The 25,693-nt window shown below is 39.9% G+C and overlaps 1 protein-coding gene across 2 annotated transcripts in view; it reads left to right on the top strand.

Moving 5' to 3' along the window:
• The window catches only part of CBLB (Cbl proto-oncogene B), a 178,444-nt gene that overhangs the window by 111,759 nt on the left and 40,992 nt on the right, over positions 1-25,693 (top strand). For both annotated transcript variants that reach the window (XM_084802238.1, XM_084802239.1), the window contains exons 9-11: positions 821-952; positions 12,460-12,663; positions 25,030-25,215. In XM_084802238.1, the coding sequence (XP_084658364.1) occupies positions 821-952; positions 12,460-12,663; positions 25,030-25,215 (522 nt within the window). The remainder of the gene's footprint in view (positions 1-820; positions 953-12,459; positions 12,664-25,029; positions 25,216-25,693) is intronic.

Below are 25,693 nucleotides of genomic sequence, written 5' to 3'. Positions count from 1 at the left end.
TGTCACTAAACTATGACTTAAGTTTTACAAACTCATAAACACCACCTCTTGAATATTTCTTTTTGTTTGTTTTTTTATGTATAACAGTCAGTGCTTTCTTTATCACACAAACTTTCAGTATTTGTTCACTGAGGTTCCCTGTGTGAACCATTCTGAACTTGACACGGCCAGCTTGTTTGTTGCCAAGATACGTATTTCTTGTGTCCTTTAGAGATGGAAACTTGCTCTTGAATTTGAGAGACGTAACTGCGACTGCCTGTGACTGAAGTGTGTTTCTCTTCACTGTATGCTATGCTCATGCTTGTAGACTGCAGTAAATATGGCAGCATGCATGGATGAGAAACAGATGTTGCTTATCTTTCATCATCAGATTTGTAAAGATGTTAAAGAAATAAACTGTAATGTCCAGACGACACTTGCTAAATTTGACAGTGAAGTCAAATGAGTGTGCAGTGTTTACAGAAAAGAAAAGAAAAAAGAAAAAGAAAAATGCCAAGTCATTTGTATTCTAGAACTGTAGGTATTGTTTGTGACTGGCGAAGCAAGTCCTTTTTAAAAGTAATAGCATAAAACATTAAATAACCCAGAGTATTTTTTAAAACTTATATAAAAATTGATGCCAAGAGCTCAGATGTTGTAAAAATTGATTTTGTAGACCAAATTGTGAATATCAATTTAAGACTTGTCCTTAAATGGTAACATAATTCTGACAAGTTCAAGTGTGGGATACTTCCTGTAAGTCACTGTACTTGAGAAAATCCAATATTAATGCCTCATGATAGAAAACCATTAACCGTCACCTATCTTCCCTACGTTCCAGGAACAATATGAACTGTATTGTGAAATGGGCTCCACTTTCCAGCTCTGTAAGATCTGTGCAGAGAACGACAAGGACGTCAAGATTGAGCCCTGTGGGCATCTGATGTGCACCTCGTGCCTTACCGCATGGCAGGTATGGCTGCATTCCCTGCAGCAGCAGCAGCAGCAGGGGCGCCCCTCTGTACGCCATCCACACCTCCTTTCTTGGTTGCTACATCTTAACCACTCAGGAAGTAATACTTAGAACTGTTTTATCAGAAATAATAATTTACTTTAAAAATTCTTATTATTTTGAATGTGTAGAAATGACGTTTTTGCTCCGTTTTGTATTTTTGTTTCTTTCCATGTGTAGCTTAAGTTCCTGCTGTCATGCCATTAATTTCAGGATGGCACTGATAGATATTAATTTACCAGGTGAGCACATTTAGTCTGTGCTCATGGGAAGATTTTCGAGCACACTGAACAGCTGAATCTGATGCTGATGCTATCAATCAGATTTCTTTTCTCCTGAGCCATGGCTCGTGTCTCACACTTGTTTATGGTTTGCTTTTGTGAGCCCAAAACAGAGGATTCAGAGAAACATATCTCAGAAGCAATTTGTATGCAAACAGGCAATTTCCAATTTTGAGAAACTTAATCAAAGACTAACTTCCTTCCTGTTTGTGGTTAGGAGGTCACTAAATACAAAATGATTTAATGTTTTAGAATAAGGCCACAGAAAAGCTCTTTTCCCCCAGTGACTTTTGTAGGTCTTTAAATGTTGTAAAAGTTGGGGCTTTAAAATGGGTATTTTTACAGAATTCCCATTTTAACTATTGATAGACTGTTTGAATAAGCCATCTTGCGTTTTGCTTTTTAATGTAGCCCTGTTAAAACTATCAGTATGTTGATGTAATTTGGAAAGCAAAACATTTCAATTTCTAACCCTCTGAAAGTCTGACATTAGGGGCAATGGCACAGTGGGCTTATGAAGAGACAAGCTACCTCAGAGGGTGATGATGGTGCCTGTTGAACTCTTTGAGTGACAATAAAAAATATTAACTCACAATTTCATAGTCTTTAGAAGGACCTGCCCTCCCTGCGGAGACATTAAGAATAGGAAAGGAAACAAGGAAGAACTAGAAGTAAAATAGAGTATTTAGTATTCCTTTAGGTTTTCATACTCCACCGTGAGCTCACAGGCATCACTGTGAATTTGTTCAGCACCGCTAACCCTGCCTCCTTCAGTGTGCTTTTGGTTTATATGTTACCTTAAGTTTTCTTGATACTCTTGCCCTTACTTCTTGCCCTTACCTATTCATTTTGATGATGAATCCGCAGGGTACGGGGAATTGCTGGAGGAAGGAGGGACTTGGTGCGGCATCAGCAAGAAAGATTCCCCGCAGATGGGCACTCGCTTGCTCTTTCTGTGAACGGCAATCCTTCCGCACACGTAGCAAGGCCTTCTTGAAAACAACTTGCGATAAGTTTTCATATGCTGGTAGAAGTCAGATGCATCAAATCCTTAGGGCATTTCAGACAAAGTGGCACGAAGTGTTGCTGCCCTTTCCCCTCCCCACTGCCTGCCTGGGAAGGGGTATTTAGAATTCCTTCACCTGAACCACAGCAGGGCAGGTACTCAGCTGAGAAGAAGCCAAGCTGTGTCCCTTCCCACACTGTAATGACTCGAGCATTCAGTTTAGTATTGTAGTTCTCACGTGCTCCTGAGAGAAAATACAAGCTTGCTTGCTTTATTTATTTATTTATTTATTTATTTATTTATTTATTTATTTATTTAAAGAATGCATAAAGTTAGGCTCATGCACAGCTACCTCTGCTCCAGCCCTGAAATGTGCAATATGGCCATGTCATATGTTATGGGAATTCACGTGTTTGATCACATGCTGTGCTTACTCTCCGGGAGCTAGGCAGGTTAACCCTGTTCCATTGGCCTGACTGAAATGGAAGCTGTTGTTTAACGCACTTCACAAGGACGGGTTCCGTTGTAGCCCAAGATGGGTTTTAAAATGTATGCCTGAGTTAAAACAAGAAAAGGTGTGTTAATTCTGTATACTTCTGGAAGGACTGTTTATCAGGTCCCCCCCCCCCCAGCTTTCTATAAAGCTTTGTTTAGGTCTGTTATGTAAACACTCATGGGCTTACTTCCGGCTTCTTGCTCCTATATTGTCAAAGCTCTGCCCCTCACATCATCACAGCTTTTCTGTATATTACTGGAAATTCTCCACAGGGGGTGTACAGTTCCTCTTTCTAGCTGATAATCAGTTCCCGGATGTCTTGCATACATTTTCATATTGATGTTAGTGACCTTTTATGTAGATGTGTCCAGCAGTAGTCATAAATTAGTAACCTTTGCTGTTTCTCAGTTTTACTTTTAGAAATTGAGGAAGTACATACATGATCAAGTGCTGCAAAGAGTGTCAGGGGGAAAGTAGTAGAAGTTATATGAGAAATTACTAGTAATTAATAACAGGTAAAAAATTTTAAATTACTATTTCAAAGGTGTTTGTGGAATTGGAAGGCATCCCAGTAAATCACACTTAAACCACCAGTGAGTACTGCTGCCTTAAACTGATGGTTGGATTTTACATATCTACTAAAGGAACATAGGCAAATTTTTATCTCAGTGTTAACTTTGATATCTCCTCACAAAAATAGCGTTTTAATAAATACTCTGGTTCAATTTTTGTGATTCTCTAGGAGCCTTTTCCTGGTTGTATTTACGTATATACCCATTTATTGCCTATAATATGGATTGGCGATGTTAGCGTGCCCCTGCCTTTTAATGTAGGTGCGTGTAGGTGGCTACTCAATATGTGATTCTCAGGTTAGGTGCTAGGAAGGAGAGTTGGAGGCAGGAGGTTGTTATACCTGCACGGTGCTGTAATCATCTGTTGAAAGCCTCAGGGCGTGTGTGTTTTAGAGAGATGGATCTTACAGAGACCTTTGCCTGCTCTCTCCCTGAGAATAAATCTTAAAACTTGTAGCCACTGATGCATGCGTTCTGTGTTGTAGCCAATGAATCCCATAATTTACCCCTGCTGCTAGCTAGACTTGCTGGCACGGACAGCCACGACACCTGGATTCTACTGACTGTGCCCCCACAAGAAATATTTGCAGATGTCTGATACACGTTTTCCTCGTTCTTAAATTACTTGTCATTTGGACAAGGCTTGAAATTCCTAAAGTGGCAGTCTGGGATCTCTGTTTCTCAGTGGGATCTCAGTAGTGAAAACACATCAATTACTGAACCTTTCTACTCCAGGGAGGAGCATTTTTACATTAGTTCAGGTGTCTCATAGTGTGCTCCTGCTGACCAGGAGCTCTCTGTGCAAAACTTTCCAGTTAGTGCACTAACAGCCGTACTTTGTGACCCTTTCAACATGTTATTAAAAATGTCTCTCTTATTAAAAACAAGTCTTATCACTTTAATTAAAGCATAGTTGAAAACATTCAATCCCTTCCTGTTTAGAGCCTCAATTGGAGGCTCACCGGCTTGAACTGATGTCATGCGCATGAGCAGAGCGCAGCAACCGAACATCCCTTTCCTTCTGTAACGTTGTCAAACCTTGGGTCTGTGGCTACAGATTTACTGGACAATTTCTGGGCGCTGGAGTTCTGAGATGAAGTGCAGCTTGTAACAGATCTCTCTGTCCTTTTATGTTGCCTGGGTTCCAAAATGATGCAGTACAGAGTCATTTTTTTTTTTCTTTTAAAGCTGTTGGTTTCATTTCATGGGATTGACCATTTTTACTGCCAGAGAAAAAGTTAAGCTTTTAAAGTAAATCATGCACAGCAAAAATCTATTCTTAGGGCTCCCCAACAATAATACTTTTTGATGGAAACAACACTGAACACTTCGATATTTGCTCCCCATGATTTCAAACCTGTTCTTTTTACTATGATTTCAAAGAGTATGCTTGAGCAGCGGGTTTCTCTAGAGTGATCTCCCAGCTAAAAGAAAGTTCAGACGTAGTTTTATTTTAAAACCACTTCTAGAAGTTTTATAGATGGAATAGCCACTGATAATTACCTGAACTGAGTATCTGCTTTTCCTGTAGGTTTATTCACAGACATTAGACAGTTTCCTCTTACTTTTCAGTCCCTTGCCTGGGTGTGCTGATATGAAACAGATGTAAGGGAAGTGCATGCCTGTAAGAAGTTAGGATGAGTCAGTCAGAGTCCAACAGGGAACATTGAACCATCATAATGTGTTCAAGAAAGTGCGTTTTTAGTAAATCATTCCTCACCAAAGTTGTGTCTTTCATTTGACGCCCTATTTTGGTTGAATTCAAACTCATTAGAGACTGAAATTCTATATAACTAATAGCAAACCTAGCAAAAGCACAGTAGTGGTAGCCGTACAGGCTGTTGGTGGTTGCTCTTTAATTGCTGTCATAATGGCCTATTAGTCATGCCCCCAGAGAGGTGTCAGGTTGTTTTTTCCACTTTTTTGAAACATCTGTGTTATTTACTAACTTGAATGACCATGGAAGAGTTTGCATGAAATATCGAATAAGTTAAATAATAAGCTTTCCAGAGCGTTTGAAGCTGTTTACCCTGGGCGCGGCTTCTCTGTTTCACTCTTGGTCAGCAGAGCTTGCAGACTCCCCTCTCACTTTCATGTGTCAGTAAGACACCGAGAAAACAGTTGTCCTCACAGCCCTGCATTCTTTGTGCACGGTCTATAAACCTCGGTGTAATACAGCAGGGCCACTGTACAGATGTAAAGTAAGGAGTTCTGTCTCTGTTTTTACAGAGTCTGCTAAATGACTTCAGCTTTCAAATGACAAGACACCAAGCTGAGGTTAACTGTCCCAAGTAACTATAATTACCTCTGTCCATGCTAGGCAGCTGTGGTTTGAATTGCTACCAAGAGCTTTAATTTAATTAAAATAAATTTCTCCTGTGATTTTTTTTTCTGTATTTTTCTTCAAACACTTTTGAAGAAAACACTTTACAATGTCCAAAATGGTAATTTAGAAAAGAGTGAATACATGCAAATATATGAGTGTGGCTTTAATATCATGTGATTAAAAAGAGCATTGTAGGGAGGGGCAGGAATTCAGCTCACTGCTTACATTTAGGCAAGACGGATACTCTTCTGATTTCTTTTAAAAGCATCATCCAAATTTCTGCCTCTATTGAAACTTTTTAACAAGAAGTTTAAAAAAAAATGTTTGCCTTTAAGAATACTGAGCATGGAGCTTCTCTTACCCTGGAGGGGCTGAGAGTTCTGACCAGAAATGTTACAGGGACACCCTGAGCGAGAGTAATGGAGCAGGCTTGACTAGGAGTGCAGAGGCCCGAGAGACGGGGCAGGGGTGAGGCAGAGGGTGTCTGTCCAAGGACCTGGGAGAACCTGACCTCTCCTTTCACCTTGCAGAGTGAGGGGGTCCTCCTGACTGTGCCCGGCTGTGTACTCCAGTCTAGCGGGCCCCAGAGATCCTGGCTAGTCCCCTGTCTCATCCTCCCATTTGGTCACAGAAGTGCTGGCATGACAGATAAGTGCCACTCATCTTCAGCAAGCTGTGTCCATTCGAGGTCTGCAGGCTTGAAGGAACGTGCCCTTACCTGCTGAGCCATCTCACCCACTCCAGAGAGAACAAGATCTTGGAGAACAAAGTCTACTAACTAAATAGATGCCTTCTCCCCATTTCACAATATCCAGATGACAACATAAATGGACATTTAGAAACATTCTCAGTGGATATTAACACTCTAATGCGGGCCTTTCTTTTTGAAGAATTGGTTTGATTTTATGTGTACGAATGGCTTGCCTACATGTATGTCTATGTTCCACGGCTACTCCTGATGCCTGTGAAGGCCAGAACAGGACACTAGATTCCCTAGAATTAGAGTTCCAGGCAGGTGTGAAGCACCATGTGGGTGCTAGGAACTGAACCCTGCTTCTCTGCAAGAGCAATACGTACCCTTAACCTCGGAGCCATCTCTGTTACCTCGTGGGTCTCTCTGGTTTGGGTCGTGTAGAAGTTTGGTAACATTAAGTTAAAAGTCTAGTGACTATAAACTCAGGGCAGTGTGACTGATACTCTAGATCACTGGTTCTCAACCTTCTGAAGGTTGGGACCTTGGACACAATTCTTCCTGCTGTGCTGACTCCCAACCATAAACTTATTTCCTTGCTACTTCATAACTGTACTTGTGCTATTGTTATGAATCGTCATGTAAGTATCTGATATGTGACTCCCAAAGGGGGCCTCACAGTGTGAGAACCACTGCCCTGGCCTTCAGCATCAGATTTTAGGATGAAGGCTCTTGATGTCATGCCACTGAGTGCTGTGATTGCTGAGATGAGCTGTCCACCATCCTGTGGGGAAACTGAATCTTTGAACAGAATATTCTGATATAATTGACTGTCATAGCTTCTTTCATTTTCAAACTTGAAGCCTGAGCATAACAGTTGAACCCAAGTGTTTCCTGTTTGTAATGACCAGAAGCCTATGTAAAACTTTCCCTAGCCTATGACCTGAGATCGGTAAATTACCTTATTATACTAAAGTCTTAGGACAAAATGAGTAGGCTCTGGAAACAGGTTTCCTTGCCTTGATGGCCTGCACAATTGCTTAACTAAGTGGGGCCTTCATCAGACTGTGTAAACCCTCAGCTTTCTTGCTGGGAAAATTAGAATGCAGACTATGACGGTATGGTAAGACAAATGAGTTAATGTATAAATGCATTTATAAAAGCCATTTAGCTAGCTTCATTTAGCAGACTCCCCTTATTTCTAGTTATGGATAAGCAGTGTGTACTAATGTCTCTGCACCTTCAGAGTCATATTCACTTCCGGAAAAGGTGGTATTCTTCCAGAACTGTTCTGTTGCAGGTGCTGTTACTTTCCCTCAGTGCGCACATCTGCTTGGTTTCCAAGGTATTTTACTTGCAAGGGGAATTTGTGCAGTATTTTGTGAAGATTTCAACCAGTTAACCGCACTTAATCGTTAGTAACTCAGATCATATGGTACCCTCTAAGTGGTGCATTATTTCCTTAAACCACCAAATAAGGCAATTTACTACCCAGTGTATGGTAGGTAAGGAGCCAGTCATGATGCTGTAATTCAGAATGCCCTGGAACATTCTGATTTACAGTATAATTCTCTAGGTCTTCCTCATCAAGGCTGTAAGATTTTAGGTTACCAGTGTCTTCCCCCTCATCCGTTATAAAATACCAAAACTCAGGTCCCCTTCATGATGGAACATGCATTGTTCATTCGCTCTTTCAAGTCTTAACAAGAGAATATCATTAAAGTCTTTGTAATGTGAAAATGTTTAATAAAGATGTGACCCACTCTTACATCTATTTATTCTGATATAATTATTTCACATAGCCATCATTAATAAAAATATTTGTGGTGATTCAAACTATATAAAATATAGAAAGATGATATAAATTGCAAATGACTAGTAGAGATAAAACACTTAGGCACATGGAAAGAATATGAAACATGTTCCACAGTGAGATCCCCATGAGGATACTTATGTCCTGGGGCCTGCCATATTTATTGTGTTTGTGACAAGATGGAAAGTGATCAGCCCTGGGCTGGGTAGGTGTCTCAGTGCTACACAAGCTTGCTGCACAAGCACGAGGATCTGAGTTGGCTTCCTAGCATTCCTGTAGTAGCCCAGCACACGTCTGTAACTCGAAGACTCTGGGAAGGGGTATGGGCAGGGACAGGAGGATCCCTAGGACGTCCAGATCATAAATGTACCACAGTGGTGAGCTGTAGCCTCCCTGAGAGGCCCCGTGTCAAAAAGCTGAGGTGCAGACCAATAAAGGAAGACCTCTAGCTTGCATATACTCAGGTCTTGGGAACACACACCAGCTACTCCACATACACCACACGCTAAAGAAAGTGATTGAGTGTTAGTCAATGTGTGTCTCTAATAATTCTGAAAGCATGTTAGTTGTACGTACAATGCTTATCTTAAGATGCCTAAGATAAAATGTTTATAAGATAGTGTATATTTGAGTAATATATACTATTAATATGCACAGTTACTGATGGGTGAATCTGATAAAAGTTGGTATTTGCAGTGTTCACTTGGGCTCTCATATAAGAGTGTTTATAGTGCAGCCAATTTGTTTGGTTTTTTTTTTTCATTATTTTTTCCATATTTTCTATCATTGGAAATTCGTTGATGTTTCCTAAAGTTGTACTTTATACATAGTAACTCATAGTGTTAAAGGGTGGCACATAAATCTGAATTGCTGTTTCATGAGTATCTTACATAGGTAATGTTTAGGTAACTGTAGTCTTCACTGGTGACTTCTTCCACCTTTAATTTTGAAGTATTTCTTCATTGGGGAAGTGAAAGCTACTGAGTCAATTAGAACAGAAGGAATCTTAAGTACTTCCTCTTAGCGTTCACAGATTGTGAACATTTTAAGGACTAAGAGCAGAATTATTTATTATTCTTTCTTCTGCAGTGACATATGTTCTTTGATCTTGGCTTAAGTATATGTTGACAGGAACATTATTTTAATTATCGATGCACAATCCTGATGAGTTATATGTCTATGCTAGACATTCTTCATCTGTCTTCAATCAACCATATGACAGAAACTAGGGCAGAGGAACCAAAGTAGCATTTGAAAATTTATGGTGATGTCTCATTTCCATATGACAGTAGTTAAAGAAACAGAGTGATGGCTGAAGTTATACTAGAGTAAGTACCACAGTCAGTGTGAACTGACTGTCCATCACAGTGGATGGTCAGTGTAGCTGTTAACATTTAATATCCACAAAGTGTGCATATGCTCAGGTCACTTATTGGTAATAAGTGACTGTTATTCTTCTCCACTTAGGAGTAATCCAAGCTACTAGCAACAGGTCACAGTGATCGGAAGGGATCTTTTGAGATATGTACTTTCACCTTTTCCAATCTTGCACACAATAGCAATTTTCATAAACTTAAACTGCTAGGTAAGAAGGTTAGAGGAAGAACTTGAGTCCTGGTTCGGAAGAATCATGTCCAGTCTTTCCCCTCTTATCACGATGCCGTTGCCTATTGCCTCCTCCTCTTTCCAAGGGAAAGTCAGTCAATCTTAGGAGAAAAGAGGTAGAATAAGTTCAGATCATCCTTAGCCAGAGCTGCGTGTAGATAGACCTGGGAGTAAGAACATAATAAAAGGTATTACACCTTCCAGTCACTATGCTAACAAACAATATGGCCCTGTGTTTCAATGTGAATGAATTACTTTTAGCTACAATAGTTGCACTTAGATCTTTAAGAGATTTGTTGTGTTTTGGTATCCATACTAAAATATATGTGTACTAATTTATATAATGTATAGACTGTGCTTCAAAATGATTGACAGGTGAGAACATGAAGGCACAGAGGAAACACACTAGGCACGAGTTGATTGTTGTTCAAGTTGGGCAGTGCATACATGGATTCACTGTTCTCTATATTTTAATTTGCTACATGATGTTTAAATTGCATTATGAATGAGAGGTCCACATAGCACTCAGAAATCTGCTTTCCATTCATTTGCCCTACATTCTTGTTACAGAAAGCATGAGTTCCTTCTCAGCTTGCACTTGGAGAGCTAACTTTCTTGAGCGACTCAGTTTCATGTAGACATACGCAGAAATGCCAGGATTGACACGTAGTACACACTTTACCCTTACAGTAAGGAGATTTCATCCAGATGATAACATGAACTGACTGTTCCCTTAAATATACGGTTCTTTCCGCCAAATCAAAATAGGAAGGATTAGATTTTTTTAAAGGTTTCTCAGTGTTAAAAATATCAAAGTAGGGAGATTACAGAAAATGGAAGAATTCAGTCTTGTTATCGTGTGAAGCTATGGGTCAGAGCATTTATGCCCTTCAGTTCTGAACATAGCTGGTATGTGCTCTCTCTCTTGTTTTCTCCCTCCCCCCTCTCTCCCCTTCCTCCCTCCTTCCCTTTTTTTCCTACCTCCTTCTCTTCAAAAATACACGCGCGCACGCGCGCGCACACACATACACAGTTTTACTATTCCAAGTTTTAAAAATTATGTAAAAGCATATAAATAAGGGGATGTTGCAGATTCTTTTCACTAAGCAACCCAAAGAGGTGTTTGTCTGTCTTTCTTTTTTCCTTTCTTTTCTTTTGATAATATACATTAAGGTGTTTACTTTGTTAATCCAAGAGACGTTAAAGAAAGCTATAGGTCAGCAGTATCTTCCTCAAGGCAGACATCTACTATCTGTGGAGTGAAAGGAGAGGAAGACAATCTTTTGCAAGGTTTGTGAAGCCACAGTGTTGAAGGCAGGTGACTCAACTTACCACAGGCCAAGTGGGTACAGTGCAACAGGCCTGAGTCAAGTACAGGCTGGGTTCTGTAGATTTGTCTTCAGAAATGTTGCTAATTCATCCTGTTTGTCCATTCAACTTTTTTAAAAAATGACATTTTAAAATGTAATACTAAATTCATTGTATAATACTAAAATGCAGAGTGGTGAATACCTGTTACCTCCTGTCTCTAGACAACAGGGTAAGAAAGCATCTTATTTTGTCTGCTCCCAACTGTGAATTTTTAATGCTGGTAGAGCTTAGAGACATGCATTTGGAAAGCTGAACAAAACCTCTAACGATCGCCAAAAAAAATGCATTTCTATCCCAAAAGTATTTGAACAAATCTCTTGTAGCCTCTGATTTGAAAGCCAAGCTGGGAGATACTTCATATTTTACAGTCTTAGATTCCACATGAACAAGTCAAGAAAACAGGCTATGCAACAGTCACTTCCTGCTGATGGGTCAAAACTTTGTGAGCTAAATCAACTTTAAAAATGAAAGCTTCCTTTTGGCTCACGGCTTCCGAGGGCTCAGGCTGTGGCTGGTTGGTTTCGCTGCTTTGGGCCAGTGGTAAAGCAAGACTGTTTACCTCTTGTCATTTAGAAAGCAGAGAAAAAGATCTGAAGCGGGTAGTGTTCTAACAAGACCTTCGTGGGGACCCGCAAGTATTTCTCACTGTTCTCCACTAAACCTCTTGTCTCAAAGGCTACACTGAAGACTAATAACTGAGCCTCCAGGCCTCCAGTGCATGTGCCATTTAGGGAATTTGTAAGATGTAGACCATAAATGGTTACTTCTCAAGACTGTTTTATTTTCCTGGCTCATTCCTTATTAATCAAGATTTAACAAACCCTAGTGGCTTTGAGCAGAAATATTTACCCACAGTTAATATGCACAAGAACTTTTTCAATGTAGACTTCAAGTAGGTTGCTTTGATTACTATTTATTATTGCTTTCTTCATTTTTAATTTTGCCAAGATGTTCTTTTTATGGAATATTTAATTAGCATTGTTGTTTTGAAGAGGGACATAATTCATTTTTCAGTATCTGAGGACTAAAAAGCCTTGTTCATTAGAATTACAAATGAATACTTGTGAGAATTAAGTTAAGCTCCTTTAGCAGATCAAGCTTTGCAGGGGCGCAGGGGGTGTTGCTTTTTGGTTAATTTAATGCCAAGTCTCATTATATGTTTTGTTGTCTTATAACCAATTTTACTCAACTGCTTCTTAAAGACATCCCAACCCTTGACCCACAAACTTGTGAAACATCTTATAGATATACAACCTCGAGACTTCTTCACACGGTTTTGACCCAGTCACTTTGTTTCCATTGTTCAGGAGTCTGATGGCCAAGGCTGCCCCTTCTGTCGCTGTGAGATAAAAGGCACTGAGCCCATCATCGTGGACCCCTTCGATCCCAGAGACGAAGGCTCCAGGTGCTGCAGCATCATCGACCCTTTCAGCATGCCCATGCTTGACTTGGACGATGATGATGACCGAGAGGAGTCCTTGATGATGAACAGACTGGCGAGTGTTCGAAAGGTAACCGAGAATCATGCGTGTAGCCTGCATGCTGCGGGATGACTGCTGAATTAGTTTGAAGTACTCTTTGTGTGTATTTGGATGAGGAAAGCATTCTTGACTCAGAACTAAGGTTAAAATCAAGCACTATTCTCATTTAAATAAAAACAATCCCCATTCCTCATCAAGGAAGTTTCCCTTTCTAACAGCTAGAGACCACTACAAAAAAAACCATAGCCAAGGGAAATGTAGAGTTGTGCGGGCTAGTCCCAGTGACCACATCCACAGCGTACCCCTCATCTAAGGCTTACGAACAGCCTGATAAGTGCTCGAAAGGCAAACCAGAATATAGGGTTTAGGGAACATGTGAAAAGTGGGTTAGGGAGGAAGAGCCAGAGGACTATGGAATTCCTCTGTCTTCTGTGATCGCAGAGTTATCCCCATAAAGCCTCACCAGCCTGACACCCTAAACATGAGCTGCACAAGAGCCACAATAACTATGACAGAGTGGACAGGAAAAGGATGCTGCAGCCTCAACCCTCCACAATAAATAACCCACAGACAATTACGAAATGCTAAGAGTGGGAGAAATAGTTATTCCCAGGGAAGAACACACCAGTAGTGTATCCAATAGCAAACAGTCAGCCCTGGAAATATGCACACAAGTAGCATTATACAGGCTGAGTGGGTTATATTTAGAAATATATGTATACATACATACATACATATATGTGTGTGTGTGTGTGTATATATACATCTAACAAAAATTAGTAAGAAAAGAGGCCAGAATTTGAAAGCAAGCAAGGAGGGGTATTCTGGAAAGGTGTGGAAGGAAGAAGGGGAGAGATTCTGTGATTATATATTCTCAAAAAATATTTAAATAATTTAAAACACTTCTGGAAGTATCAGTCAGATCACAAAATGATAGATCAAGCAGCAGCACCTACTAAGGCAGCTGCCACCTGATTTTAAACCTCGTGAGAGGCAGGAGAGAACATTTGTATAGAATTAACTATTCCTGGAATGAAACTAACAAATATGAGGGCAAATTAAAGAAAGGACGTTGTTTTATTTGAAATGGTAAGATTGCATTTTATTAACTTTCTTTTTACGTCTAGAGTATCCAATAGATTTATTTTCTTAACAAAAACGCCATCCTTGTGCTCAATTTATAAGAAGTCACATAAAATTCATCTCTGTGACTGTACTGATTTGAGACTTGCCTGTGTGTTTAGAAAACTGGTCTAATGAACTGAGAGTGGATGCTACTGCCCATCAGTGTTTACTTTCCAAAAGAATCATCATGCCAGTTGAATAAATCAGCAACCAGAAATAGTGCATAGATTCCTAGCTATCAGAATGCTGTTTGTATAGCAATGCACATGAAATTCGGATTACATTGAGACGCTTTATGCTGTGGAAGTCAGAAGTGGGATTGATTGCTCTGGGAGCATCTGTTGATGAGGGAACCAGCTTCCTCCTGGCTCCTGCAGACATTACTAATCAGCCCCAGTACTCATCCCTCTGGAATTCAGATTGGCCTACAAGCTTTCCAACATAGCCTTAAGGAGGACCATTTGCCCCTGAGGTGGAGTGGTGTTCGATTGTCGCAGCCTCTTCACTCTATTCACACTGTGCATCCATTGCTATGTAGTAGGAAAACAATTAGTGCAGAGTCCAGAGGAGACCATTTTTATGGTTTATTCAAAGCCGTATCAGATATTGCTGAAAGAAAATTCTTGCATTTTCCCTGTCCCAGAATTCCTCATACATTCCATTCTCGATTTTACATGAAAGATTTTTACATACAAACGTTTGTTAACATCACCAATGTTACTGCTCTCCGATTCAGCTTTGGGCTGGAATGATGTTGGTCCTTCACACTTACATTTACAGAGCTGCCATTGGCCAACTCCGAGACTGTTGTTTATTTCATCTATCAGTGATAGCAGCTATTGAGTTTTATCTCGTTTTGTTTTCTTGTTTAATTACATGATCTCTTTAGCACAAGAGGAAGCCATTATTCCTCAGTAACTCTTAAGTGATGAGTAAGGAAGTAGGAAGACTCAAAGTGTGATTTGAGTGTCCAACCAACTAAAATTCTTCCGTCAAGGAGAAGGGGGCCATGTATCTGCCTTATTACAGGATAGCACTAGAACTTTCTTAAGCAGATTACATAACACTCCTCCCATTGTGGCTTTTTCTTGTAAAGCAGGACAGCAACTGCCGTTTCCTACATTAACTGGTGAAAGGATCAATGGAGATCACGGATTTAAGACTAACACATTGTCAGGTCAATGAGACCACAAATACTGGTTATTTTATTACCTGTATTAATTGAGATAAAGAATGGACCATGACACACTTCACAATACAAATAGTAGAAATCCCTGCATTATAAGTATGTAAAAAAGAGCTACCCTGACACACCAAGATGAGACTTGCCTCGTCCAGAAGATATCTGCGTCCTAGCTCACTGTTCTGCCAGCTTGGCCATATCTCGAGTCCTATGAGACTCATTCAAAAACAGGAAGAAAGATGGAAAATGACAGTGAGGATAAAGTAGTGAATGTTGTAACACTGCCTTTATTGATTGATGACACTTTCTCCCTTGAAGTAACAATTTGTACTTCAAGTGAGATATATTGAGGTGATAATGAAGCACTCACATAGTCACTTTGATTCCTACCTCTTCATCTTCAGAGCCTTCATCTTTCAGAAAGCTTGTTGGCCCAGGTATAGGACTCAGGGTGCATTTAAAGAGTGTTTATTGAGTGCTTAGGTAACCCGGGATGGCAGGAAAGTATTTGAGAAACATGCAACAGCTGGAGAGGTTCAAGCAACCTCTGTGGTAAAGCTTTCTAGCTAGGAAAAAGGCGTCTCTGCTTTCCTGACTAAGTGGATTTTCTTTCAGTGTCCACTTGGAGATGGGAATGTGGCTCCATGCGAACTCTGTGTACCTTGCTACTTAAAAGAATGAAAAAAAAAAAAAACACTTGTTCTGTATCAGTTTGTCAATAGCTGCAGTCCGAGGCTGCTTCACCTGAGTTAAAGTGAAGCTGGGGCTTCTTCTCATACGACTTCAGTGACACAAACTGAGAACAGAGTGTATACGGTGAGGGACAGGCCCACTTAGCGCCCTCTCCGCCCTGTCCTGAAATGTTCCCTCTAGCACCCTGTGAGGTGTCTGTTGAGAAAATGAGAGATTTCCACAGTAATTCTCTTTGTTGTTAACCCCAAGAGGACATTCTCTGGCTTTCTTGGTTTGTGTCCCTTAATAAGTCTGTGTGACCTTTAATGTTCCTCTGCCCTGCAGCAGATATTTTAGAAATGCAATTATGCTACAGTTCTTTGGTTTTAATTGATGTCATGGTTTACTTAAATGTCTCTTATGTCTACTAATCTCTCTCTAGTCAGTTAAGAAGAACATGACTTTGGCATCGTTTCACCAACCTCTGCCATTTAACTTTCAGTGCATCCTAAATTTTGGTGTGGATAAAAGCATAGATTCTTTCTGAATAATTGGAGAAATAGTGCTGTATTTTCATGTTTCTTTCACTGTATTTATGCATTTTGGCACAGCCATTGTGCTAAGTTATTATAAAGGACTAAGAGTTCCTAAAACCAGGCCATACCTACTGTTTCTTTCACCAAGGCCTACTCAGTAACTGTTTAAAGTAAACTAGTAAATCCACATGCATCTGCTTTGTGAGGGCAGTTACCTAACCAAATTCTCCCCCCTCCCCATCTTTTTATCTCCATTTTCTTTTTAAATAAATACAGTAGGTTTTATGCAGTGATGAGTTAGTAAACAGGTTATAAACAAAACTAACTTTGACACAAAGCCACTCTTCATGCATGTTCTTCCCATGTTATAATCATGATTGACTCATCATCTTTTCTTTACTTTTTACATGTCTTGTTTTCCTAATGGAAGAGTGACTTCAATCACTGCCCAGCGGAAAGATCCAAATTTTTATCCTCCATCTCAATTGCTCTCCTTTCATGCACTGGTTGAGGACTTTATTGTGCAATTGTTCTTGGCTATCTTATGCATTTTGCCTTCATTAAATTAATAATCCTTCCACCATGCCACAGAGAACTAAGCCGACTGTATTTTCCTGTTACCATGGAGATTTCCCACAGCTGGCTTTTATAAGTTGCACATACAGATTGCTTCCTTCTCATTCTTTCATAAGTATATTTAGTAATGGCGATGTTTTCAGTAAGCAGCAAGAGCCCACAATTCTGTAAACCACTGAGTTGGTTGCCTTCCGAGATAGAAGGTATTTTAGGATTTCACTGGAACATACTTTAAGATTTTTTTTTCCAAATCTGTGTCATTATTTGAATTTCTGAGCTGTGATCTTTCCCAGGTTTTGGGTCTGTGTAACGTGGTCCCAAAAGTTAGCACAGGTATGATGGGTGAGAATTAAGATAGCCATTCCTATTCAGATATCTTCTTAATGTTGGAAAAGATATCAGCAAATTATTAATAAGCGAGTAGCACATTACTCACCAAATATGTAAAATATCTGAGAAAAAAATTGGCAAAGCACGTATAAAATGAAGCAGTTGATGAACTCAGCTTATAAACAAACCTGAATTAATTCTGTGGCATTAAGCATTATATTTTCAAAGAAGAAGAAGAGGAGGAGGAAGAGGAAGAAGAAGAAGAAGAAGAAGAAGAAGAAGAAGAAGAAGAAGAAGAAGAAGAAGAAGAAGAAGAAGAAGAAGAAGAACAAGAACAAGAACAAGAAGAACAAGAAGAAGAACAAGAACAAGAACAAGAAGAACAAGAACAAGAAGAACAAGAACAAGAAGAAGAACAAGAAGCAGCAGCTTTTATTATATACTTGCCTAGCATACATGATGTCCTAGTTTCAATCCCAATTCCATAAGAAATAAAATAAAATATTAGTACATAGCTGTATCAGGAGGTATGGGCCTAGTTTTAGGAACTCATAGTTCTTTATAATAACTTAGCACAATGGCTATACCAAAATGCATAAATACAGTGAAAGAAACATGAAAATACAGCAGTATTTTCCCAATTATTCAGAAAGAATCTATGCTTGTATCCACACCAAAATTTAGGATGCACTCAGCACAGCTTATTTCTAGAAACTTACATTTTGCAACAGGAGTTAAGGATGCGTATCAGGAAGGGGGAGGGACAGCAAATTTAAATTAAAATCATGTACATACTTTCATCAGGTTGTGAAATTCGGAGAAATGTTTAAGGGAAAATGTAAAACCTACTGTTGTCTCATCAATTAAAGATTAGTGTCACTTAAAAACCATATGTTATTTACCTACTACCTTCCCTCATGGTGATAAAACGGGGAAAAGTTATGTAAATTTCCTGATCCTCAAGAAAGGATTAGTGTGTCCAGCTCCTGGGTCTTCACAGTGGATATGGAAGCACTTGGCCCTTAAGTGTTTTAGTGAGACCTAAGCTCATGCTGGAGCCATAATGCAAAAACTGGCGTGAAGATCAAATTACAAAGCAGGCCTCCAGAAGGCGAGATACGACCTTACCCAAGGCAGTTTCACTTCTTGGGTCATCTGTGGTTTCTGTCCTGACAGAACGCTGCCGGCACTGAGTGGACTATTCCCCTGCCCATGGGGTGGTCCCACCCCACCTGCTCCAGTCCACAGGTAGAGTAATGGGTAAAACGGGCCCTTCTCACATACAAGCTCCGTGTCAGACGTTTAGTTGCCTGATTGTCTTAAAGCTGTCCATGCAGAGCAGTAGCACTTTTCATATTCATAAACAATGAACCCCTCCCCCATCCATCATGATGTGTGTCAATATAGGTGACCTGGCAAGCACTGCTGCACTTTGCTGCAACATTATTTGAACGTATAGCGTAATGGGAAAGGCAAGCATTTGATACTTAGACTCAACTCTGGGGCTCCTCGACTAAGAAAATATCAGCTTCCTGGGGGCCAAGACTGTTCCTTCTTCTCATTTTCAGGAACTCCTGGTGTTTATGACCAATTGATAAGGGACTTTTGAGCAAGGTTTTGTGCTGAGTGACCTGCTGATGCTGTTCTTACCTCTACTGCTCTGAATCATTCAGAGTCACATTGCCACATATCTGGCTATAGAATATTATATATATATAAAACGTATATATAAAATGTGTATATATATATACAGTCTATAACACTGTGATACACACTCACACAGAGGATATAACACTGTCGTATGTATGTATGTATGTATGTATGTATGTATGTATGTATCCCTGTGTTAAGGACCAGGTTAAAGACAGTAGAATGGTGTTATGCATGGCAAATGCTAGGCATCAATTGTTACATTATTATTTTGTATAGTGCAAGTTAAAACCCCTTAGAATATTGCTATCCCTCTGAGAATTAAATATTAGTATCTTGAGATGTCCATAAGTTTTCTTAGATATTACTACTTATCCTCTTACTTAAGGTATAATTATATTGATTTAGCAAGAAGCGGGTTGTATTCTGTATTATCTTGTCACCTGCATGATAATGCCACCTTCTTCCTTCGGTACACTACTACATTAGAATAACTTACTCCTCAAACATGTTTCATGTTTTAAAACTCAGATAAAATACAAAGCTGCTGAGATGTAGTCTACATACTCTGTTAAGGAGTAAGTCATTTAGGTAAGCATATGTTACACTTACGGTCTGTATTGGAAGTAAATTAAAAAATAAAGAATTCTTTGCACTATGCTGGAGAACAACAGGCTCCAGAATAGTAATTGCATGTCGTTTTTAAAGTTCTTCCTGATACAGGGAGAAATATGTGAAAGCATTTTCCCACTGACTGAAATACATTCTTTTAATTCCCAGACTGTTCTCGTTTCTTAGCCGTTGCTGGGGAACTATTTCTGAATCCTATGTCAGCCTTCCCTGCCTTCTCAAAATTGCTTATGCAGCTGAGTGAACCAAAGAGCATATGAAGCCACTGCGCTCAGCACAGCTTATTTCTAGAAACTTACATTTTGCAACAGGAGTTAGGGATGCATATCAGGAAGGGGGAAAGACAGCAAATTTAAACTAAAATCATATACATACTTGCATCAGGTTGTGAAATTCAGAGAAATGTTTAAGGGAAAATGTAAAACTTCAAAGAAATTAGAAGATGATAGCAGCTGTTCACATGCCAGGAACTCATGACCCTCCTACAAGAGGCACTGCAGGGAGAATCAGTGTCGCATTGCGTGCTTAGCAGAGTTTATTACTTTAATAGAGATGTGCCCTTGGGGTTAGAGCTGCGTGTGACACATTCTGGATTACAGCAAAATAGACGCTCCTGGAAATTTTGATGGCTGCTTCCCTGACAGACTGTAAAGTCAAGTCATCCACCCCATAACTGTTTCTCCATGTGTAAGTTTATAACCTGTTTCCTCCTCTTTATTATTTCTAATATCTGAAAATTTCCAGAAGTTACCAGTGGAACATAGAGACTAGCTGTGGTGGTTTGAATAAAAATGACCCCTGTATGCACATATGTTTAAATGCTTGGGCCTCAGTTGGTGAAACTGTTTCGGAATGATGTGGCCTTATGAGAGAAGGTGTTTTACTGAAGTTTTTGCTTTGAGGCTTCAAAAGCCCATACCGTGCCCAGTCTCAGTGTCTCTCTGTCTCTGTTTGTGTCTGTCTGTCTGTCTGTCTGTCTGTCTGTCTCTCTCTCTCTCTCTCTCTCTCTCTCCCTCTCTCTCTCTCTGTGTGTGTGTGTGTGTGTGTGTGTGTGTGTGTGTGTGTGTGTGTGTGTGGTGTCTGTCTCTGTCTCTCTCCATCTCTCACTTTGGATGAAGATGTAAAGCTCTCAGCTTCTCAGCTACTGCTCCAGTGCCATGCCTGCCTACCTGCTGCCATGCTCCCTGCCATGTCATGGACTGTACTGGCCTCTGAAACCACGAAGCCCACAGGAAATGCCTCCTTTTTATAAGCTCATTGTGCTCTAGCATAGCAGTGGAGAAGTATCCAAGAAACCAGCTCTCCTTCACTGCAGAATGGATTAACTTCCATCCTAGAGGGGAGAGCAGAGCGCTCACATTGTTCTCCTTGAGAAGCAGTGCAAGAATGCTTGCCAGTCATTTCATGTCTCGTTTTGAGTTCTTCCAAATGCCCACAGGTTGAGGCTTCTGGTAGCTTGACTGTGGAGAATGAGGAAATGACTGTATTTGTTTTACACCATGTAGTTCACATAACCGTTTGCTTATTATTTTAATGGCATGGCACCAGTGCTAGAGATAATAAAAAATAGAAACATTAGCTATCTGTGCTTCAAACATAGCCATGTGTGAATGTTTGAGTGTGGATGTAAACATTGCCATTGTGTGTAACTTCTGAACAGTAGTCTACACAGGCAATTTTAAACAGTTTTTAATTTGGTATGCTCACAAATTAATACAATAAATAAGGACCAAGATAATACTGGGAAGCAAGGAAAATGCACTTAGAATGTTTTATTCTATTCTATGTGGTTAAAAAATTATCACTGTTCATTAATTCTCATGCATTTAGAGAAAAATATTGACTCGCTGAGTCCTTCTCATCTTCCTTATTATAATACAAGTATCTCCCTTGTTCAAATACAAAATTCATTAAGTAGAGATCTTGCTAGAAATATCATAAGACGACTTTGATTATCTCTGCATTGTTAGAACTCTCATTAGTTATCAGAAGCTTTTCTTCTGCCCCACTTTCATAATAACCTGCCTGGACTTCAAACTCCTTACCAGATGTTTTGCCATTTCCATAATAATGGATCTTATTAAAGGTTCTTCTAAAGTCTTTCTTTAAAGGTGTGGATGAAATGAAAAGTGACTAGAATGGGATGAGGCCCCCTGATTATTAGCAATTGCTGAACAAGAGGCAGGAAAATTTAAAGGCTTTGCGTTTTCAAGTTGTTCTATGAAGGTATTCTATTAAAGTCACGAATGTGGATCCTACAGTCTGCATGGTGGTCACTAGCATTGTGTCTTAAGTAATAAAACACAGTGTGAATTTTGTCAGAGAAATAGAGTAACTAAAGCAAATAACTAGCCAACAGTTTGGTAGGTATAAACACATGAAAAGCCCATGGTGGCTCTGACGTGGCTGGAGTTCCCAAGTCATTCCCCATAGAAGGTAGGCTCCGCTGCCCCTTTAAATGAACTTAGGAGACATGTTTAGACATATATTCTAATAAGGAGATCCTAGAGACAGAAATCAAAGCCTATAGTTTCTGAAAGGAGCTGCAACAAAAAGGATGGGTTATCCCAATGTTCTGAGGGCAAGGGCAGCAATTAAGGTAACATAGACCTAATCAGTCTGGTGCTTTCTCAGAAAACTGGGAATAGGCCTACCTCAAGACCCAGCTATTCCACTCCTTCGAATAGACCCAAAAGGTGCTCCACCACACAACAAGGACATATGCTCAACCATGTTCATAGGAGCCTTATTCGTAATAGCCAGAATCTGGAAACAACCTAGATGTCCCTCAGTCGAAAAATGGGTAAAGAAACTGTGGTACATTATGGAATACTACTCAGCTATTAAAAACAAGGAATTCTTGAAGTTTTCAGACAAATGGATAGAACTAGAAATGATCATCCTGAGTGAGTTAACCCAGACCCAAAAAGATACACATGGCATATACTCCCTTATAATTGGACACTAGCGCAACATGGATGTCCCCTGAAAGTCTTCACTTAGCAGGAGATTGGGATAGATGCTAGGACTTCCTATTGGGACTCCAGTCGAGAGAGGTATGGGAGAATGAGGAAATAGAAGGATCCAGAGGGTCCTAGAAACCTACAAGAAGACCATCAAGGCTGAAAGATCAGGACCCAGGGGGGTCTACTCAAACTACTATACCAATGATGCATGCAGTAAACCTAGACCCCCTATTCAGATCTAGCCAATGGACAGCACATGTGCCCCAGTTGTGTGGAGAGCAAGGACTGACTCTGACATGAACTCTGGTGCTCCGTGTTTGACCACTTCCCCATAGTAGGGAGGCCTGGTGGCACTCAGAGGAAGGGTAAGCAGGCTACCAGGATTAGACCTGATAGGCTGTGATCATATCATAGGTGAGGAGGTCCCCTTCTGTCACAGACCTAGGGGAGAGGAACAGGGTGAAAGAAGGAGGAGGGGGTAACAGGAAGATACAAGTAAAAGGATAACAATTGAGATGTAATCTGAACAAATTACTTAAATAAAAAATAAAAAGATACACAAGTGATATGTTACTCACTTCCCTTAACTTGAAAGAATGGTTCATTCTCGTCAGTGTGAATGGTTATGGATATTGTACAATAAATTCTGTGTATTAGGGCCACACACATTAGTTAATTTCTCAGTGAGTTTGATTACTCTCCTGTGATGTAAAAGCTTTATAATCTTTCTTTAAAAGTCTAATGTTAGCGAGGTGGTGGTGGCGCACGCCTTTAGTCTCAGCACTTGAGAGGCAGGACAGCCAGTGCTACACAGAGAGACCTTGTCTCGAAGAAACAAAACAGAAAAAGAGTCTAATGTTTAGGCTACTTTATACCAGCAAACAATGAGCTCAGTACAGGTCCTCACCTCAGGGATATGATTAATAAATGCCAGTATGTCCGTGAAAGGCAGTTTCAGGACTGTGCTCTGGAATGGCATTTGATGGCAGTTGCATTCTCTTGGTACATTGCTAACCAGTATAGAGCAGACTCAGAACTGCATAAAACTGCACTTTGGGTATGTAACAAGCATCAACATCTATGTGTAGGGATTAACTCAAAAGTGTTCACAGTAACTGTGTATTATTTGCATTGGAGAGCTAACTAGAGAAATGAAAGATGTGTGGAAGCTGGCACCGTGCCCAGTAAAACATTATTATTAATTACAGTGATCTTACTTTTAAATGTGAATGCCTAAATTACTTTTAACATTGTAGGTAGGGATTTCTGTATTTTAGACTCTGCCTTAGAAACAAAATGCTCATAGAAAATTTAGTTCTAAATATGGTTTTGTTTTAATCAGTGTTAGTAAGAACAAATAATCCGCCAAGTGTTTCCGTTTTATCATATGTGTCTAATAGAAAGGTTTTAATCTATTCTCTTAATATTTAAAATTCTTTGAACATTTTTGTGGGGGGCAGGTATTGAAACAGGGTTTCTCTGTGTAGCCCTGGCTGTCCTGGACTTTATAGACCATGCTGGCTTTGAACTCACAGAGATCCACCTGCCTCTGCCTCCCTTAGTGCTTATTTAAACACTTTATTAATTAAGCTATATTAGGAGTAGGGTTTTGTTTACATTATTTTGGTGTAGATGCAATTTTGTAGATAAGCAGTAGGAGAAAGATGCACAGGGGTGTGGCATTTGGATTTCTTTTTCTTCCTGTTTAATTTTAATTAACACACTGTTCTTTCACATTGTCCTCAGGGTGACAACTTTGGTTTGCATGTGAAGTTCTAGCTGTCTAGCCTAAGTGTCACCAGTTCCTGACATCTCCTTGGCGGGCAGCCTGTATCTCTCTGCTTTCTTAAGTCAGTGTGAGAACATTTTAGACAGTACCTAACACTTATCTATGTCCTGTCCTATGCGATATTAGAACTAGTTCATACTGGTGGGTGCATTTTCATCCCCATCACCCAGCACACATCTGTCCCCTTCCTCCCTTCTAGTGCCCATCACTGTTCTGCTCTTCCATAGATGAGCTTCTTTCACTTTCACATAGAGCACACACACCATCTGTCTTTTGCTGCCTGTCTTAGGTCATAGAGTTTCTATGCATATCACCACAGATACAATAAATCATTCTTCTTTACTCCTGAATAATATTCCATGTTCTTTATCCATGGCAGCATAGAATCTTGACTGTTTCAGAACTAGTACAGACCTTCTGAGGTTTGCTTAACTAATTTTAAAGAAGAGCACCTAGCTTGAGGATTTCTTTTCCATATGGAAGCTTAAGAAAAAGAAAAACACTTGGTTTAAATGTGTTTGTCTTAAATGCCTAGTTATTTTAAGGCTGACCTTGTTTCGTGGTTTTCCATGGATGATACGTAGTGAGTGTAGTATTCGGAATAAAGAACTTCTGTTTACAAATAGTTCTTTAAGGTTATAATCTAGGAGGACATAGGGATGAGCGCTGCTGCACTGTGTGTTTCTGGTCTCCTCAGGACAAAGAGCCATTCCTGGAAGAAAGCCTATATTGGATTGCGCTGCACTCTAGTGTGCTTTTCTCTGAGGCCCGTCCTACAAGGTGTGAGGAAAAACTTTCTGTCTTTTCCTTTCATATCTATTATTCAGCGTTTGTCTTAACAAGTGTGCATGCAGCCAGCCCAACTGTATACCTCAGCAAGGTCAGGATGTTCTCTATTTTACACACAGATACCCAGCATCCTCTCTGCTTTTCTCCTAGTGCACTGACCGGCAGAACTCACCAGTCACATCTCCAGGATCCTCGCCCCTTGCCCAGAGAAGAAAGCCTCAGGCAGACCCTCTGCAGATCCCCCACCTCAGCCTGCCGCCAGTGCCTCCTCGCCTGGATCTCATTCAGAAAGGCATCGTGCGCTCTCCCTGTGGCAGCCCCACAGGCTCCCCGAAGGTGAGTCAGTGCCATCATTTTTCTGAGACTTTTAACTATTTAGAAACAACTGAGGCACATTTCTCCTTTTCTTTATGGCAAGCCTACTGCCATATCCCTTGCTTTTTTGCTATAAAATTACTATAAAAGTTACATAATTACTCAGAGCATGTCTGTAGACCCATGATTTGCTGAAATAAATAGAAATGTAAGGTATATTATTCTGTAAAATGGATTTAAAAGGTCATCATATGCATTATAATAATTTGCATGCTGTTATCAAATGGTATTTCACACTTATTTTCATAATGTGACAAGAATAATGTGAGGGGAGTATATTTGCATAAGGGCTCGAGGTGTGATACATTATCACCCATGCTTCAGGTGACTCAGAAGACAGAATCATATGTACTTTCCTTAAACCCAGGAATTAATTACAACAAATTACAATATTTGCACAGTAATTATTTTATTGTTAAATATTAAAGGCATAATTTTA

Source organism: Acomys minous (genome assembly GCF_964271855.1).
Source record: "Acomys minous genome assembly, chromosome: 11".
Classification (NCBI taxonomy): domain Eukaryota; kingdom Metazoa; phylum Chordata; class Mammalia; order Rodentia; family Muridae; genus Acomys; species Acomys minous.
This window is presented reverse-complemented; position numbering and strand designations above follow the sequence as displayed.